The sequence below is a fragment of the Apus apus genome, chromosome 1 (assembly GCF_020740795.1).
Source record: "Apus apus isolate bApuApu2 chromosome 1, bApuApu2.pri.cur, whole genome shotgun sequence".
In the NCBI taxonomy this organism is placed as follows: Eukaryota; Metazoa; Chordata; class Aves; order Apodiformes; family Apodidae; genus Apus; species Apus apus.
This window is the reverse complement of record NC_067282.1, coordinates 151418097-151436652: the sequence shown is the minus strand read 5'-3', so window position 1 is coordinate 151436652 and position 18556 is coordinate 151418097. Positions and strand designations below refer to the sequence as shown.

Sequence of the window (18556 nt, the reverse complement as noted above, 5' to 3'; positions counted from 1 at the left end):
TGCACAGGTTCTTCAGCCCTCAAGCTGGAGGCACTTCATCTGGCAACTGCCCAGGTTAACACAGCAGGAATCAGCCTGTTTAATTTCAGTAAAGGGAGAGCAGACCTTGTGTTCAGCATCAGTTCATGAGTGCTTATGCCTGAGTGGTGTGGGTGTTGGGAGAGACTGGTATTGTGCTGGCATTGTTCATTACAGTGAAAGGGAGAAGGAGGTTTGGCTGTAAGAGGAGGGAAAGGGAAATTACCCAGATATGATTTGATGCCAAAATATGGGGGCAGTTGCATGTATAGGTCCTGACAGAATAATGAACTCTGGCTTCTGTTGTATTATTTCAGGAAAGAAACTATTGCTTAAATAGTTTTATTTTCTCTGCTCGTTCGATGCTTTTTGAGTATGTGTTGTCTGTGTAACCTTATGTGTCCCCATCTCCATCAGAACGTCTGCGACGTGAAGAAAAGCAGAGGCAAGAACTGGAAAAGACTCGTCGAAAGCTTGAAGGAGACTCCACTGATCTGCATGACCAGATTGCTGAGCTGCAGGCTCAGATTGCAGAACTCAAAATGCAGCTGGCCAAGAAGGAAGAGGAGCTGCAGGCAGCCTTAGCTAGGTGAGAACCTAACCTGAGGGGTTCAAGGGCCATCAGGTTGGGAAATATTTCTTGTTTTGTGTCACTTTGGAATAGGAACTAAATGGAAACTGGCTGTTGTATTTCAGCCTGAGGACTGTTAAGTTCCATGTCCTCAGCATCAGACTTCTTTGGCTGCTGCTCACTGCCACAGTCTCTATACTGAGCTAGACTATGAATGTAATGTGCACTGCACAGGTTTCACAGGAACTGTAAGATTTTAGAGGGGGTTAAAAAGTAGTGCCAACACACTGTTTCTCTGGTAGTTGCTATATTCATCTATTCAGTAAAGTGTCCTGCTTCCAATGTAAAATGGTGCTTTCTCTTCTGCTTTTCTTCTGTTGTCAGTCTCTCTCTGTCCCCTTCTTTAAGGTAAGTAATTGTGATCTCAAGTATTGGGAAATAGAACTTAGAATCTGTAGATGATATACATTGATCAAAGTATGAATGTAATATTGTAGAGTCGACCAATACCAGCTTTTTTCTTGATTATTCTTGGTAGGACAGGTGGTTTTAATTTGCATATGGTTTAAATTTGGCTCTGACCAGAACACTATGTTGTACACAGGGTGGAAGAAGAGGCAGCTCAGAAGAACATGGCCCTGAAGAAGATCAGGGAACTTGAATCCCAGATCACTGAGCTTCAGGAAGACCTGGAGTCAGAGAGAGCATTCAGGAACAAAGCTGAAAAACAGAAGCGGGATCTGGGAGAAGAGCTGGAAGCATTGAAAACAGAGCTAGAAGACACACTAGATTCTACAGCTGCTCAGCAAGAGCTCAGGTAACTCCAAAATGTAGCGGTGTTGTCTTAACTTGGTTTGGGGTTTTTTGACTTTTAAAATAAATGCTCCTGCATCCAGTCTCTTGCTAAAATGTCTTTGCCTTTATCAAGGTAGGCTGGTTAGCAGCCTCGGTGACTTCATAAGGAGGTAATGAGCCAACTGTGGCCAAGGCCACATTACCTCACCTGACATAAGGAGTTTGCTCCTTAACCATAGTGTTAGTGAGACCCTTGACACATTCATACTTCTAGCCTTTTACTCCTTCGGCTGAAAGTAATGCTGCCAGCTTGTGCTTAAGAAGGATGTAATGCTAAGTTCTAACTTTGAAAAGCGTCTTTATAGCTTGTGGGGCTAAACAGACCCTGACATTTTACTGCATTAGAGATGCTGTTGGTGGATATACAAATCTGTTTGATTCTCTCCTTGGCATCTAAATGGAATTTGTGAATTTTGCAGGTCAAAGAGAGAACAAGAAGTAACGGTTTTGAAGAAGACCCTTGAAGATGAAGCAAAGACTCATGAAGCTCAAATCCAAGAGATGAGGCAGAAACATTCACAAGCTATTGAAGAGCTGGCAGAGCAGTTAGAGCAAACCAAACGGGTATGTGGAGCAGAAATCGCAAGGGCAAAGCAAGTCAACCTCCCTGAAATGATAGCTGCTCTGTGATCATGTCTTGAAGCTGCAGAAGAACATGAAGTGTTCGTGATACTAGACTTCTGATGCTTTCCACTATGAAGCATATATTAAGTTGTTTTAAATAGTTGCATTCATTTTTTTTCTTGCCCTTCAGGCATGTTGCACTGCATAGCCAAGACATGCTTTTCACTGTTAGCACTTGTTGAGTTGTACAACCTTTAATTTGGAACTCTGGCGCAAGACTGTTGCCTGTATTGTTGTCTTCTCTGATTGTTAGATTGTCTCCTGCTTATCAGTGGCAAGTTATTAAAATAGTTTTCTCTGAGTAAGCAGTCTACGACTTAGCTGCTAAACATGCAATGTTAGTTTGCTTGATGGAAAAAATGTGTTGTTTGTTTTTTTTTTTGTTGGTCAGGTGAAAGCAAATCTTGAAAAAGCAAAACAAGCTCTGGAAAGTGAGAAGGCTGAACTGTCCAATGAGGTGAAGGCCCTTCTGCAGGGCAAAGGGGATGCTGAGCACAAGCGGAAGAAAGTAGATTCTCAGCTCCAAGAACTGCAGGTGAAATTTACAGAAGGTGAAAGAGTAAAGACTGAACTGGCTGAGAGGGTCAACAAATTGCAGGTGAGTGGCATGGGTTTTCCTTTAGCTTCTGATTTAGCCTGGGGCTACAGAGAAAAGGTAGTGGGATGGTACCTCCCCATAGCTAGTCCAAAAATCTCCCTCCTCTGAGGATAAAGTTCCATAGTTTGCTTCCCAAGGACTATGCAAACTCCTTAACTCCTTGCCAGGAGCAGGACATTTGGATTGATGTTGCTTGTGAGTGGCCCTGAGAAGGTGAAGTAACCAGTTGCCACTTGAATTTTGTAAGCCTCAAAGTGTCAGCATGTCTGCTCCCCTGGAGCAGTTTGTGCAGTACAGTTCTGTAAACATTCAGCTGCTAGAGTGGCACAAACAGACTGATGATTGTGTAACTAATTCGGAGGACAGTGTCTTGAAGCTTTGTAATGTGGTTGATGAGGATGAAGGGTGGCTCAAGGGTGATGTGGAAATTCAGGATTTTCTCCTCCTTTCTTCAAGGGAACAACAGATGCCTTTGATTCACACAGAGGATTGTTTTCTGCCTTCTCCTCCGTGGAGGGTTGTCATTAGAAGCTGAACATTGCCATTGTTTGCACCATCTTTTGGAGTGTGAAAATACAATTTTGAGACTCTAGATACAGTCCTGAAGCAGACAGTGTAAAATAGAAGCGAGTTAGTTTAATACAAGCATTTAAGATTCTTGCCAGGCTGTCCAAAATCTCATATAGGCCTTAAAAAAACCCCACAAAACAAAACAAAGAAACCAGCAACAAAAAAACTGAAACCCAATCAAAACTCAAAAACCAGAAGGCAGTCTCGGAGACTGCCAGATCAGATCACAGAGGCAATCTCAAGTGAAAAATCTCTTTGACTTGTATTTCATCCCTGGGACTTGGGAAATGATGCATTAATTCCCCTGAGATATTATACACATGCTTTACTGTTGAGAGGTGCCTCAGTTTCCACTTTTGGATCTCATAGCTGTTCACCTGTTTCTGGCTTTGTTCTTGCCAATGCATTTAATAACTGATACACTGGTCTCTCCTTCAGGTCGAGTTGGACAACGTCACAGGTCTTTTGAACCAGTCTGACAGTAAATCTATCAAATTAGCAAAGGACTTCTCTGCTCTGGAATCACAGCTTCAGGATACACAGGTAAGAACTTTGGAACCAAGGCATCTGTGTGTGGTGCAGCCAGTGTCTGTTACAAATTCTTAGTGATAAATCAGTCTGGATCCCTTTAAAAACTGGATGTACAATATTTCAAAGGATTGGGTCTGGCTGTTTTTTGTGAAGGGTTTATATTGCATGGTATTGGGAGCATTTCTACAGAAACAAGCTGTGTATCTTCCTTCTGCTTCCTTAGTATGTGGAACATATGGAACTTTCCTTGTCTTACATTTATAAGTCCTTATCTGTCACCTTTCTGTTTGAGAGCTCCTTGATGCTAGAACTGCACTGGAATGCTAGGTTCTTGCTTGAGATCTTTGTGGTCAGTATTTGATAGGGATTTTGTGGAGGGGATTTTTGGTAGATTTGTCAAGTTAAGCATAAAAATTTATTTCCCAGTGGATGTTGGGGAAGTGATTAAAATAATTTGGTATTTTCAGGGGGAAAAAAAAATTATGCATAGTCTTATACTTAGGGATAAAACAACCATGTACACTGAGTAAAATACGACTCTTTTGGTACAGCATGGAGTACCAAGCAGGAGGCTGGAAAGGGAATGGAAAGGCATGCCAAGCCTCAGATACTAATTAACCTTGAACGGTCGTTAATGTTCTGTCTGCTTGTTACTCTTTTTAAAAAACAAACTCAAAGATAGTACCCAATAGAAAAAGACATGCTCTGGTTTGAAGACTGGTCTTACTAGTGTCTACAGATCCTTCAGCTCCAATGCTGGCAGCATAGTCAATAAATGTTGCTGGTAAATGACCGGTTTCTTACAGTTCCACTGAGACCAATTTTGTTTGTAACCATGCTAAATCACTTCAGCCTGTTGTCTCTTTCTTTGATACTTGAATATGAGGAAGTCATGTAGCAGAGTACAGTCACACTGTTGTTGGGAAAGGTTTTAATGTTTTGTGGGCTACTCACAGGACTCCAGAAAGGACTGTGGATGGCTTGTGTAGTGTAGTGGTATGTTTCAATCATTAGAGTGTATGAGGGAAGAGATCCCTGAATATTTTGTTTCTATACTGACTCACTGGAAGACAATTATTTAAATTCTGTCTTCAGTTGTCTTATCTGTGAAATAAGTTGCATACTTAAATTCAACTTCAGAAGTACTCATTCTGGAGAGAGTGGGTGAAGATTGTGAGCCTTTAAAGCCAAGGAGCAGTGCTGAATTCCACTGGGGTGTTTGTTTTATAGGAGCTGCTGCAGGAGGAGACTCGCCTAAAACTGAGCCTCAGCACTAAGCTGAAGCAAATGGAGGATGAGAAGAACAGTTTGAAAGAACAACTGGAAGAAGAGGAAGAGACAAAGAGAAATCTGGAGAAACAGATCTCTGTTCTTCAGCAACAGGTACAGTCTGCATCCCATAAACCAATGACATTTGAGAGGAAGCATAAGTGCAGGTCTTTCCAGAAGGAAGTAAAATCTCAATGCAGAATTAGCTTTTAGTAACAGGACCTGTCCTGGGAAAAGGTGATCCTGCTGGGCAAGTGAAGAAATGAAGAGGTCTCTGATAATATGAATTGCTTGTAGATTTCTGTCCAGAATTCAGTCATCTAGTGTTATCTGAGGGGGAAGTAATACCCTTTGGAAACGAGCAGAGTTGTTTCCTCACCTTCTGGCACCAGTAAACTACATATAGTGTTATCTGTGGAGTGACTTCATGTGCCAGCTTTTCTGTCTTTCAGGCAATAGATGCCAAGAAGAAGATGGATGATGGTCTGGGCTGCCTTGAGTCAGCAGAGGAAGCCAGGAAGAAGCTGCAGAAGGACTTGGAGGGTTTGAGCCAGCGTTATGAAGAGAAGACAGCTGCCTATGACAAGCTGGAAAAAACAAAGACCCGTCTGCAGCAAGAGTTGGATGACCTAGCTGTGGACCTGGATCATCAGCGGCAGATTGTTTCCAACCTAGAGAAGAAGCAGAAGAAGTTTGATCAGGTATGACTTCAGTCATTGAACATTCAGTGGGTTCGTCTTGTTGCCAGGTCTGCCTTAAGAATATCTAAGCAGTGTTGCGGGGAGAATGCATATTTATTTCTGAGCTAAGACACAGCATGTGGAGTGGGGAAATAGGCTTTCAAAGAAGTGAAGTCATTCTGTTTCATGCATAAGAAGATCAAATTCAAAGCACTGATTGCAGATCATCTTTGAGAGAAAGTTGGGAAATAATAGGCTTGAGGCCTAGAGAATGAGAAGTTTGTTCATTTGGGGTCAGTACAATTATTAAAGGTGGGATGGCCTGCTTCATTCTTGGAAGCTGCCTTTTCTTTGTTCTGTCACGTATAGAAGGAATCCTGTTAAGAGGCACTAACGAAGAGTTGCATGTTTACTTTGTTAGAAAATTGTCAGTAATTTCTCAGATGACTGATGCTGTGCTCTTGTAGCTACTGGCAGAGGAGAAGAACATTTCTGCCAAGTATGCAGAAGAACGGGACCGTGCTGAGGCAGAAGCCCGTGAGAAGGAGACTAAGGCCCTCTCCCTGGCCAGAGCCTTGGAAGAAGCCATAGAGCAGAAAGCTGAGCTGGAACGTATCAATAAGCAGTTCCGCACAGAGATGGAAGACCTGATGAGTTCCAAGGATGATGTTGGGAAAAGCGTAAGTAAGAAGTTAAAATATCTGTGCAGGAAGTGGCACGTGTGTGATGGTGTTAGTGTAATTCTGCAAAAAGCTCATGCTCGGGTGAACATAGAGGAATGTGGTAGAGAATACTGGACACCTTGTGGGTTTGTGAATGTTGTGTTTGTATTGCATTAGTAAGTGAGAAAGATGTGTTGGAAGAGCCTGGAAATGATACACATGAAGTAGTGGTAAACTGAAAATGAACTGGTATTGTTGTGGCACAGATGAAGGAATGATGTGAACCTGATAGGTAAAATACAGGATTTAGCCATGTGATGGAAGACAATATTACAAGAAAAAAAATATTACTATAAGCAGGAAGGAAAAGAAAAATCTTGGAGGCTAAAAAGGCTTTTCTTGAATTCTGTCTTAACCAGAGATGTCCAGCTCTGATAAGTCTGCAGTAGGTCAGAACTGTGTTAAAAAATGCTTTTGTCTTTCTCTAGAAACTAACAGATAATCATGATTCACACTTGCAGCTTGCAGGTATGCGAGCAGCTGGCTTTGAGGGCTGTCTCTGGCCTAATACAAGGGACAGATCCAGTGTTCTTAGACTTTTTTGCACTTAGTATAGTTGAAATTGCCTGGACACTTTGAGGAAACCTCACGTGTGGTACTATGCTGTAGGTCCATGAGCTGGAGAAGGCTAAGCGGGCCCTGGAGCAGCAGGTGGAGGAGATGAAGACACAGCTGGAAGAGCTGGAGGATGAACTGCAGGCCACAGAGGATGCCAAACTGCGGCTAGAAGTGAACCAACAGGCCATGAAGGCACAGTTTGACCGGGACCTCCAGGGACGTGATGAACAGAATGAAGAGAAGAAGAAACAGCTGATTAGACAAGTAAGAATTGCTCTGTAAATCCTGACAGTGTTCCATACACAAAGGCACTTGTGTTCAAAGATGGTGAGACAAACAGTGCCAATCCACACATCCTTGTTAATGGTAACCCTCCAGACAGCACTGCAGGGCTGTGAGAGGATTCCCCATGTGTGCACAATTGTTCAAACAGCCTTTGTCTATCAGAGGAACCCGTGTAGCTTTATTAGTGAGGAATGTTAGCCCCATCCCCCTGCCAGGAAGAATGAAAACAAGTCACATGTTTGCTCTTAGGTACCATTTAAAATGGTGATGTGAAAAGTAGATGCTGGGAGATCAAGAAGCTGAAATGCTGATGACTCTGTTTCTCCACACAGGTGCGGGAGATGGAGGTGGAATTGGAAGATGAACGGAAACAGCGCTCCATGGCTGTGGCTGCCAGGAAGAAGCTAGAGATGGACCTGAAGGATTTGGAAAGCCATATAGACACTGCTAACAAGAATCGTGAAGAAGCCATCAAGCAGCTCCGCAAACTGCAGGTAAGAAGCTGCAACTGTTCCAGCTGTCAGCGTAGAGAGCATTTAACCAGGGAAATGGGGTACAAAATTTCAGCTCGTGAGAACCATGCGTCAGTGTCACAAGAGCAGCAGAGTCTTGTAGCAATTTTACCACAAAAAACTTACTGGCATTTCAAACATCCTTCTAACCCTGATCTGCCTATTTAACTCCCTAGGAAACAAGCTGTAGGTAAAGTCCACTGTAGTGCTTGCCTCATGTCAGTGGTTTTTGGAAAGGATTATAGACCTGCAAGGCTAAAGGGACCTAGATCTCATTTAGGCCTTCTCCTGCCCCGAGACAGTTCTGTTATGCTTTTGTAATTCCTACAGGCATTTGTCTGACCTGTTCTTAGGAAAAACTGCAAATCCTCCCTGGACTTTCCCTTCCATGGCTTCACTTGAAAGCTTCCTGTACCCTCCCTGTCCTCCCCCCTACATCTGGAAAGATTTTAATTTTTTTCTGCAATTTAAGCAGTTCTGTTTGCTTCCATTGCCACTTCTCCTCATAACTTGTAAAATGGGAAAAAGATAATTCCTTTTGTTTTTACAGCAGCCTTTTTGGTAGCTGAAGGTTAATGAATCCGTGCTTCTGTTTTCCCTCTGCATTTCCTTTAAGACAGACAAACCCAATTTGTTAATGTGGTTGCTCTGGAATTCATCCTTTTTTGTTCTCCCTTTTCAGGCACAGATGAAGGATTACATGCGGGAACTGGATGACACACGTACTTCCAGAGAAGAGATCTTGGCACAGGCCAAAGAAAATGAGAAGAGGTTGAAGAGCATGGAGGCAGAGATGATCCAGTTGCAGGAGGTAATGGAATATGCATCCAAGTCAAGGGTTTGCTCGTTTTCTTTGGCCAGGAACTGAGCGTAGCAGTCTGAGCTTGAGTGGTGTTTTTCTTTCTTCTATGCTTTTTGCTCAAATATGGGTTCCACTTCAAACAACGGAATTTGGCCATTTCTTGACAGCTGTGATAGGAGTGTCCAAAACAAAGGAAGCTGTGGGCTGGGTGGGGAACAGACCCTGTCTTATACTTAGGGCTGGATCTAGCTAAAGACCATACCTTCCATTACCAGCAACTACTTTTTCCTATGCTGCGTTAATTGGTAGCTTCCCATTGGATCACTGACCGTCTCGTTTTTATTCCAGGAACTTGCAGCTGCTGAACGTGCCAAGCGCCAGGCCCAGCAAGAAAGGGATGAGCTGGCTGATGAGATTGCCAACAATAGTGGTAAAGGGTGAGTAATGTTCCCTGATTAAGGGTGGAGGAGCTGGTTTGAGAAAATACTTTGCAGGCTGTTTTGATGTAGAGCACAGCATGTGCTGCATCCCCTCCGCTCTTGAAAGCTGAGCTTATTTTGTAAAATTTGAAGCAGTGGATTTTCCCCAAGACATTAATGCCACCACCACCACAGCTTTAATGATTCTGTCTCCTACAGAGCACTGGCCATGGAGGAAAAGAGACGCCTGGAGGCCCGGATAGCTCAGCTGGAGGAGGAGTTAGAAGAGGAACAGGGCAACACAGAGATTATCAATGACCGGCTCAAGAAGGCAAATCTTCAGGTACCTATTCAGGCTTTGTGTGCCAGTAGGCGTGGTTCTCTAGGCTGTGTAAATTGTCATGCTGTACTCTGAGTAATGCCAGCTGCTGCTTTGGGCACAGTACAGGCCCTCAGAGGTCCTCAGATGTGAGCGAGATGAAACACCTGAATACCACAATACAGAAAACAGGGTGGGTGGTCAGAGCTGGTGTTAACTCACTATTTCTGATCGTTTAAATCATTGAGTAACTGAAACAATCTCCAAAATTTATTAAAAAATTTTAAAAAAAACCAGACAAACAAACCCCAAAAATCTCAGTCCCTTTTTTTCTGTATTAAGGGATTATGAAAAAGATGATCTGTAGCATGCTGCTTCAACTTGGCATGCTGAACCATGCCACAATGTGTTTGGAAAAGTACTTTTCTGCCAGTTCCATGCTTCTTCAAATGGACTAACCATATGGAATTTGTTAGGCTGCTGTAGAAACTATGATCTTAATCTGCCTGTTCTCTGCCATATTTTATCTGCCCAACTTTGACAATCAAGCATGTTGTTTCCTTAGCCCTCCAAAGCCAAGGAGCTAGGCTGATGGTTTTCCAAATGGCTTGTTCACTCTGGTGGATGAGAACATTGCTCTTTACTTGGTTGACTGTCAGCCAGAGGCCTGGCTTGGAAGTGAAATGAGTTCTTGCCCTTTCACCTTTGAAAGTCAGTATTTTTAAGCTGCTGCTCTGTGGTGGAACTAGGCAGACAGCAAATAAATGATAAATTGGTAAAGCACACGTTTTGGATCCACTTGCCTCAGGATTTTTGTAATTCACTAAGACTGATAATTACTGTGTGAAGTGCCAAACCGTGGCCTTCACCCCAGACAGCACCATATGTGATTGGCAAAGTTAGCCCTAAGAGGAGGTTGATAAACCTGTTATTCAAGGAATTACTTTGAAAATCTGGGCAAACTAAGATAGTTTGAGAAAGGCCCTGCCTGCAGACAGCTCCCTCTGCATCAGAATTATTCCAAGTGTTCAGCTCTCCCTGAGGGTCCTTCTTCTTTGTGTGTCAGCATGTGTCTGAGAAATAAATCAGCCTTTCAGGCTGGAGCACTCGATATGCTGAGTACTCCTTCTCTCCACAGATTGATCAGATGAACGCCGACCTGAATGCTGAGCGGAGCAACGCACAGAAGAATGAGAACGCTCGCCAGCAGATGGAGCGCCAGAACAAGGAGCTTAAGCTCAAACTGCAGGAGATGGAGAGTGCAGTGAAGTCGAAGTACAAGGCTACCATCACAGCCTTGGAAGCAAAGATAGTGCAGCTGGAAGAGCAGTTGGACATGGAGACAAAGTATGTCCCAGTAGAAACTCTGTTCTACAAGTTTCTACCCAATCTGGCTTTTAATCTCTTTTGAACAAATTCTGATTTGTCCGAGTGAGGGCTTCATCCCAGGTACACTGGGTAGTACAGATGCAAGATCTTGGCCAACTGTCCTTGTTTTTCACAGTAGAGACTTCTAGCTTCTTCTAGACTTAACCACTCCTAAAACTGCAGCTATGATACACTTGCTGTCCTTCTGTAGCTTCAGGAAGGGTCATATTGGCATGACATCAATGCCTTTCGGTCGTTTCTGGGAAACGTTGCTTCCTGTTCCCTTCTTTTTCTAAGTTAGAAGAACTGTTGGTATCCTCCTTGTTTCTGACTTGCCCGAGTCAGGTCATCTGTTGGGGGCAATGGGAGCTAAGTTCTTGTCTGATCATCCCTGTATTTCTGTGTAGGGAACGCCAGGCTGCCAGCAAGCAGGTGCGCCGTGCCGAGAAGAAGCTGAAAGATATTTTGCTGCAGGTGGATGATGAGAGGCGTAATGCTGAGCAATTCAAAGATCAGGTGTGTATAGTTACCTGCAGCATTGGTGAGTCTTCTGGTGGGAGGATTTCCCTTCTGTGACCAAAGCATCATCTGCACGAAAGAAGGCTCTAGCATAATGAGAGTGGTGAGACACTGGAAAGGTTGCCCTGGGAAGCTGTGGAAGCCCCATCCCTGGAAGTTTTCAAGGCCAGGCTGGGTGGAGCTTGGAGCAACCTGGTCTAGTGGGAGGTGTCCCTGCCCATGCAGGGGGGATGGAACCAGGTGAACTTTAAGGTCCCTTCCAACCCAAACCACTCTATGATTAATCTTCCTATAGGTTTCTCTTCTTTTCCTTCACTGTGATAATTACAAGATGACACAGCTGGAAATAATGCTTTTAAGGAAAAGCTTGGAGCTGTCAAGTTCAAGGCCGCTCCCTTCAGAAAGGGAGGAGGGAGCTTTGGAAACTCTGCTTTTTGCTGCTCTATCTCCTGTGCTGTGACTCCGGGATAACGTGGATCTCTCTTTCCCACCCTTTCTCAGGCGGACAAGGCAAACATGCGCCTGAAGCAGCTGAAACGCCAGCTGGAGGAAGCAGAGGAGGATGCCCAGCGAGCCAACGCACACCGCAGGAAGCTCCAGCGGGAGCTGGAGGATGCCACTGAAACAGCTGATGCAATGAATAGAGAAGTCAGCTCCCTGAAGAGCAAGCTCAGGTAAGGAGAAGCATTTTGGGCAATAGCTTGGTAGCCAGTCCACGGTAGTCTTGCTGTACCTGCCCACAGCAAACGGCGTGGCTGGATACTTGCGTACCGCTCTCCAAAGCCTGTCCTGTCAGGTGAAGGTCAGTGGAGCCTCGTGTTACTGATGTCCTGTCTGTCCTTCCCTAGGCGCGGGGACCTGCCGTTTGTCGTGACACGTCGAATTGTCAGGAAGGGTACAGGAGAGTGCTCTGATGAGGAAGTGGACGGCAAGGCAGATGCTGGTGAAGCCAAAGCTACTGAATAAGTCCTCCCATTTGACCCAGGTTACACATGATGGAGTGACCCATCCACCCTTCCCACTTCCATTGGACTTCCAGCAAACCCTCTCCTCCTGAATTGGCCAGGGATCTGCAGAGCAAGCCCAGCTCTGTGTATCTGGAGCCATCGGGCATCTGTGTTCCTCGTTTCCTCTTTCCAGTTTCCTAATCCTCTTTGTATTTAATGCCAAAGAGTCGGGGCTCTGAAATCTGACCAGCAGTTTGGCCACTACAAAAGCCTGTAGAACTGTCCGTGCCATGTCTGCTGGTGAATCCTTACACAGTTTGGAGGGAGTGGGGTTAGGGAAAGATTATTTTTGCTGTAAATCTCCTTTTGTCTTTGATTCTAGCTGCAGGGAAGCTCCTTCCTGTATTCTTTCCCCTCCCTCTTTGTTTGCTTTTGGCAATCATGTTCAGTGACCTCAGACTTCTGCCTTTTAATCTGCCCACCCACATGGTTTGGGAGCAGTTTCAGGAAAAACGGTGTGCTTTGGCCATGGCAATTTGCCCTTTCTTCTTTCACATGTTTCCAGGGAGGAGTTAAGAGGGAAGCTCCTCTCAGGACCAGTTACCTGGAGGACTTGCCAAAGTTGTCTTTTTTTTTTTTTTTTTCTTTTTTTCTTTCCCTCTTGTTTTTACTGTGTGGACAGATCTCTGAAGTGCAATGATGTCCTGTTAGTGTCTCTGCCTCTGAGCGGTTTCATCTAAGGTAGTGTGGACCAGTAGTTAGCAGCAGGCTGGGGAAGCAGAACCGTGTCCTTGTGCTTGTCTGAGAATCTCTGGGGGACCAAATATATTTAATGGTAATAGACAGAATCTAGGGGAATTTTAATAGGGTAGTGGCCAGAGGGTGGGGATAAGGGGAGGGAAATTCCTCTTTTATTGACATGTCCAAGCCTCTTGCACCTGCTCTGTAACCAGGGGTTGGGATTAGTTATTGTGCACCATTGACTGAGTATATTAAAAACCCTTTTAATCTGCACAGATATATGTAAGGCCTTTGTATCTCTCGTAATAAGTAATTAAGAAAAAAATAAAGGTCTTTATCACTGCCTTTCTATTGGGACCATGGTTATATATACATAGTCTTTACTTTTCTACACCGTACACTGGTTGCTGGATTTACCTGTATTCTTAACCATATTGTATATGCTGCATTTAGACCTACTTATGAGCAAAGTAAAAGAATAATTGCATATGAAGCGCCACACTGTACGCCTGAAGTGCTCGAAATGCAGGAGCCTCGTGTCCCAATTGCTGTCACAGAAAAATTTAATTTTTTTTTTTATATATATAATAAAAGTGCCTTAGCATGTGCCTCAGCTGTGTGTCACCACTACAGTCAGTAATGGTTTACCGGTGCTCCACTGATGTTACCAATAAAGATTATCCATGTGCTACAGTCCGTGTGCCCGTGTTGCCCTTCCCTCCTTCCCTAGGTGCAGCGGGGAACGGAGGTGTTGCCTCCAAAGGTAGTGGCTGTGGTGTCACAGCCTGGGCCTGTTCTGTTGGCAGCCTGAAGACCTCCCTGGTACCCTGTGACTCTCAGGAGCTGAAATCGGGTGTTAGGGCACCCCCAGAGTATCAGCGGGGTGGCTGGCAGTGGCCAGCCCCGGGGGTTTGGGAGGAAGATCGTGCACCTTGTTGGTGTGCTCTGGGAGTTACCTGTTCGACACACAGGGCTGGGAATTTGAGCCAAGTTTATTCTGTTCTTGGCCTGAAGGTGGTTATTCCTGAGGCTCTCTGACTTAACTCTCTTCTTTGCTTTTATTTCCAGTCCCTGGAGTTGGTGGAAAGTGAGGTTAGTGGAGGAGGTGGTAGATGTCTAGAAGTCTGTTTTATCAATGGATTATCAAAATTGCCTTTCACTCACCTACCTTTTGTTATATTTTTTTTCTAGAAATTAAATAAGGAACATGTATTCATCTTCTGGTCCGTGGCCCCTCAAGCTGCATTAGGTGCTCATTTCTTCTGGTGCCACAGCCATGGCAAGAAAAGCTGGAGTGTGACATCAGCACCTGAAAATCATCACCTTATCCCTGTCATCCCAAGTTGGCAGAGTTTTAGACCTTGATGAGAAAGTCTGAGCTAGAAGTTGTGGCTGGGGCATAGTCAGACCCTGGGTGGAAGCAATGGAGAAGGAAATGTGGGTGTTCACCACGAGGGCTATGGTGCAGCCAGCAAGTGCTGCTGCTGCCAAGGCCAGTGCTGGCAAGCAAGAAGCAGGGAGGGTGCAGCTTACAGTAAACTCTGTCTCAGGAGCATGCGAGTCTGCCACTCCCAAAGTGTGGGATTTTTGTCTAAGCAAATGTTGAGCAGGGAAAGTGTAGGTAGAAGAAAAAGGGGCGGGAGGTGCAGAAGGAGGAGGCATGAAGGTTCACCATGTGCTGCTGCAGCAGTGGGTGTAGTCACTTTAAGGGGTTGGTGTGAGCATGAACTTTTGAGGCTGTGTTGCACAGGCTACAGCTTTTATGTGCTTGAGTAGGGATGAATGTGTAAAGGGACAGAAGTATGTTCATGGTGCATGGAATACAGGCAGTGCTGTGTCGGTGTTGTGTGGATGGACTGTTACAACTGCAGTTACCCTCCTCTGGGAGTCTGCAGGTTCAGATACTTCACGCGTCTTCCAAAGTGTTTTGCGGAGACATGTAGGGTATCTGCAAACAGCCTGCCCTTGAAATTGCATGGAAATTGCTTTCCCATCACAGGATCATCTTGGACTAAGGCCAGCTGGCCAGGCACTGCTGTGGTACAGAGCAGACCTGCCCTAGCACCTGTGTCCTGAGGCCGTGCCCAGCCTTTGAAGCTCAGGCTGCTTTTGGTGCTTTGTGTGAGCCCGTGTACTGCTTGGATGGTGCTCTGTCCCATGCAAGTGGGAAAGAGATGTGTCTCTTTTTTCCACCGTTGTGGTTTGGGCCTAACATGACAACTAAGAACCAGCCATGTGGCCACTCATTCAGCTCCTACACACACACACTGGGATGGGGGAGGACGAAGGCCAACTAGAAGCTCGGATCAAGAAAAAGGACAAGGAGGGTTCTTCACTGATTAAGGTCATGGGCAAAACAGACTAAACTTGGGGAAAAATACTAAAAATCTCACACTAATCAAACACACACAGGACACAGACAACACAAAGAGCAGGGCTTGCATATGTCACTCTACCCCTCCCTTCCTCCCAGGCCCAAATCACTTTGCTCCTGGTTTCTCTCCCTCCTTCCCCCCAGCAGCACAGGGGATGGAGTTTAGAGTCAGTTCACAGGCTGGTGGTTCCTGCCGCTCCTTCCTCCTCAGGAAGAAGGATTCCTTAGTCCTTCCCTGCTTCTACACGGGGTCCCTCCCATGGGAGAGAGTCCTCCATGAACCTCTCCTTCATGAGTCCTTCCCACGAGGTCCGGAGCTGCTCCAGCCTGGGCTTCCCACAGAGTCACGGGCTCCTTCAGGAACAGGCACCTCCCCTGCTGCTGGATCCTCCACAGCTGCGTGATTCAAGTCCAGTGCCAGCAAGTCCACACTCACCCCTCCTGGTGCCTTCAGGGAATGTTCCACCACGTTTCGTCAGGAGTGCGGGAGGACAGCACCAGAGGCTGCAGGGAGACTTCTGCTTGGGCACCTTTTTCCCTTCCTTCCCCACCAACCTCGGGATCTTCACTCCAGCACTGCTCTTGCCTCTCTAAGCAAAGCTTTTTCCCCTCTTCTTGCTCTGCTCAGGTCTTGTATCTGTTCTTTCATGTGTTAATCACAGAGGTGCATCTATTGTCTTTCTAAAGACAATAGCCTTGGCTACCTGAGCTCGGGGAGCTTTTAGTAGCTTCTTACAGGAGCCAACCCTGAAGTGCCCCCGCTGCTCTCAAAACCATGCCAGAACCAAACCAGCACACACTGGCACGTTGCTTTGCCTCAACTTTCCACCTTTTTGTGCATCTCTGTGAAAGGTCAGAAATGAGTCTTCCACATTTTCCACTTTGTGGAGTGCAAACTTGCTAGCTCAAGTTCTTGTGGCTCCAGATTAGTTGCTCTGTCCGTCTCCAGGGATGCTAAATGCCTCGCACAGGTTTTCCTGAGATCTGGAGGATGGTCAGACTAGGTGAGCAGTTGCAGATGCTGTAATAAGCAAGAGTAGAAAAGAGAGTGAGACCTGATCTGCAGGCCATGTGAAGGAGTTGTTCCTGACAGTCAGTGCTGGAGCTCTGTTTGTGGCCTGCACTGTCCAACCTTAGGGCTAACCCCAGCAGGCATTGGGTGGGCCTGAATGAGAGGGGGCACATGGACATAGTTGCAGAAGATGCAAGGAATAGTGGTAGCATTGATTTCAAACATTCCTGACCCTACACTGGGCTGTTGTGCTGGCACAAAGGATCTATAAACTGGATCATTAAATGTAAGAAACCTGGCTTAAGGAAAAATAAATTGTGGCAACGCAGGTCACAGCGGGGCCCTTGCAGGCTGTTTAACAGCAGAACTGAGGGGCAGAGCAATCAGCCCTGTCATGGCTGCAGGGAGATGGAGGTAAATCACTGAACCTGCAGCATCTAGTCCTGCTTTGGAGAGCCTTGCTGCAGGGAGAGCACTGAGCTTGCTCCTGCTACAGCTTCCCCCAGGGCACAGGGGAGACAGTGGCCATTAGAGCCAGTTCCATCTGGGTTCCTGGGCTGCAGCAGCAGTGACCTGCCAGGTTTAGGATTTAGCACTCCTTCATTTCCTCCCCAAACTATCTCAAGTAGCACTTTAATGTAAATGAAGAATCACTTTGTCAAAGCCTGGGGTGTGGATCAAATGGCTGTGGGGCTGGGATGCCTCAGGGATGGGCACGGGAGAGAGGGAGCTATGGTGGAAAACTGCAGCCTTCCCTGCCTGGATGGAGAGCACAGAGCAGGGGTTTGAGGGATCTGAAACTAAAATGCAGGCTGCTGTGGCCCAGCTGGAGATCAGTGAGCAACAGGCCTCGGGGGCATTTAAAGCATTAATTGTTGGCCTGTGCTGTCCAGAAGTATCCGTCTGTGGGGATGCACAGCCTGGCTGATGGGGAGAAGCTCTGGGGAGCTGGCGTGGGTCCCTGTCCTGGCCGAGTACAGGGCTGGGTTCCCTGTCCTGGAAGCTCAGCCCAGTCCTGAGAACTGCTCGGCCTGTTCTGGAGATGCTTTATCCCAACTCTGCTGGCAAGATCCCAGCTGCTTTGCCTTCCCTGAAGAGCCCAGATCCAAACTTTGCCAGGGCTGTGTCCTTTTAAACTTCATCTCCAACTACAGCCAGAGACAACATTCCCAGTTCCAGGACAGATAAGTGATATGAGTAGATAACTGTTTGCTGTCTGTCTGGACCAATTTCTTTCCTTCCTCTGATGCCAGCAGTGGGAGCGAAAGCAGAAGGAAAAGGAGAAAAAAAAAACACCAACAACTGCTAGAGCACCCTAGTCCTAAATTTGGGACTCTTCTGTCCTTGCTACCATTTTGAGCCAGCCTCCCTCCTTGAGACCAGGGAGGGCTGGCCTGCTGTGCTTTCAACTCAGGTAAAACATGCAGAGAAGGACACTGAAAAGTCAATTAAATAGAAGTACGGTCACTCTTTGGACTGGGAGATCACTGGGTTGTGCATGAGGAGCATTTAAGGCAAGCTGCCTTGTCTGCTCACCTACAGTGCCTGAGGACATCATGTGTAGGCAGCAAAAGTCTATGGGATGCAGTGGTGCATGTGTGTCCCACAGGAGAGGTCTGTCCTGGAGGCTTTGCTATTGCTCAGCTCCCCAGCCCTAAGGAAGGGTGAGGGAGGAAATGGACAACTGATGATGATGGAGTGGCTGGCCCTGCAGTGCTGTGTTACTCATAATGTGGTTGTGTGCTGCTAATTAATCTGGAATTATACGGTGAATGGCTTCATTCACTACAGCCTTAATTGACTTTTAATGGAAGTTGTGTGGAACCTCATAGAAGAGGGTGTTATGGTAGTGTGTATCACTCAAGATAAATGGATTGCTTCCTTAGGCTTCCTTTTTAGGGAAGGAGCCATCACTCAAATCCCTGGCCTCCTGTAAGGCCAGGCTGAAGTAGGGCTCGTGGCCAGAAAGAGTCTCACTGGGGTCTAAGTGCTAGAGGAGGGGACTGGTGGTCAGCAGAGGCTTGTCTGGCAGCAGCAAGGTGCTGAACCTCTTGAGCCAAGAGCTGCCCTGACCAGCCGGGCCCATAAACCAGCCTGTGCCAGCTTTGTGGGTGAAGCAATGACTTGATGGGGAAAAAAAGAAACCCAAGAAAAAACACCACCACCAAAAAAACAAAACAAACCAAAACCAACCAAAAATCAACCCTTGGAGCTCTGATCAAAGAAATTTGCTTTCTGTGATTCACTCTCGCTGTATCCAGG

General features: G+C 46.0%; 1 protein-coding gene across 2 annotated transcripts in view; it reads left to right on the top strand.

The window, feature by feature from the left end:
• The window catches only part of MYH9 (myosin heavy chain 9), a 72185-nt gene extending 58584 nt beyond the window's left edge, over window positions 1-13601 (top strand). For both annotated transcript variants that reach the window (XM_051611003.1, XM_051611012.1), the window contains exons 25-41: window positions 436-607; window positions 1194-1406; window positions 1864-2008; window positions 2460-2666; window positions 3675-3779; window positions 4998-5150; window positions 5489-5737; window positions 6184-6396; window positions 7048-7260; window positions 7614-7775; window positions 8476-8604; window positions 8944-9032; window positions 9234-9357; window positions 10472-10680; window positions 11109-11217; window positions 11722-11894; window positions 12069-13601. In XM_051611003.1, the coding sequence (XP_051466963.1) occupies window positions 436-607; window positions 1194-1406; window positions 1864-2008; window positions 2460-2666; window positions 3675-3779; window positions 4998-5150; window positions 5489-5737; window positions 6184-6396; window positions 7048-7260; window positions 7614-7775; window positions 8476-8604; window positions 8944-9032; window positions 9234-9357; window positions 10472-10680; window positions 11109-11217; window positions 11722-11894; window positions 12069-12186 (2783 nt within the window). In that variant the 3' untranslated portion in view covers window positions 12187-13601. The remainder of the gene's footprint in view (window positions 1-435; window positions 608-1193; window positions 1407-1863; window positions 2009-2459; window positions 2667-3674; window positions 3780-4997; window positions 5151-5488; window positions 5738-6183; window positions 6397-7047; window positions 7261-7613; window positions 7776-8475; window positions 8605-8943; window positions 9033-9233; window positions 9358-10471; window positions 10681-11108; window positions 11218-11721; window positions 11895-12068) is intronic.
• The last annotated feature ends 4955 nt before the right edge of the window (window positions 13602-18556 follow it).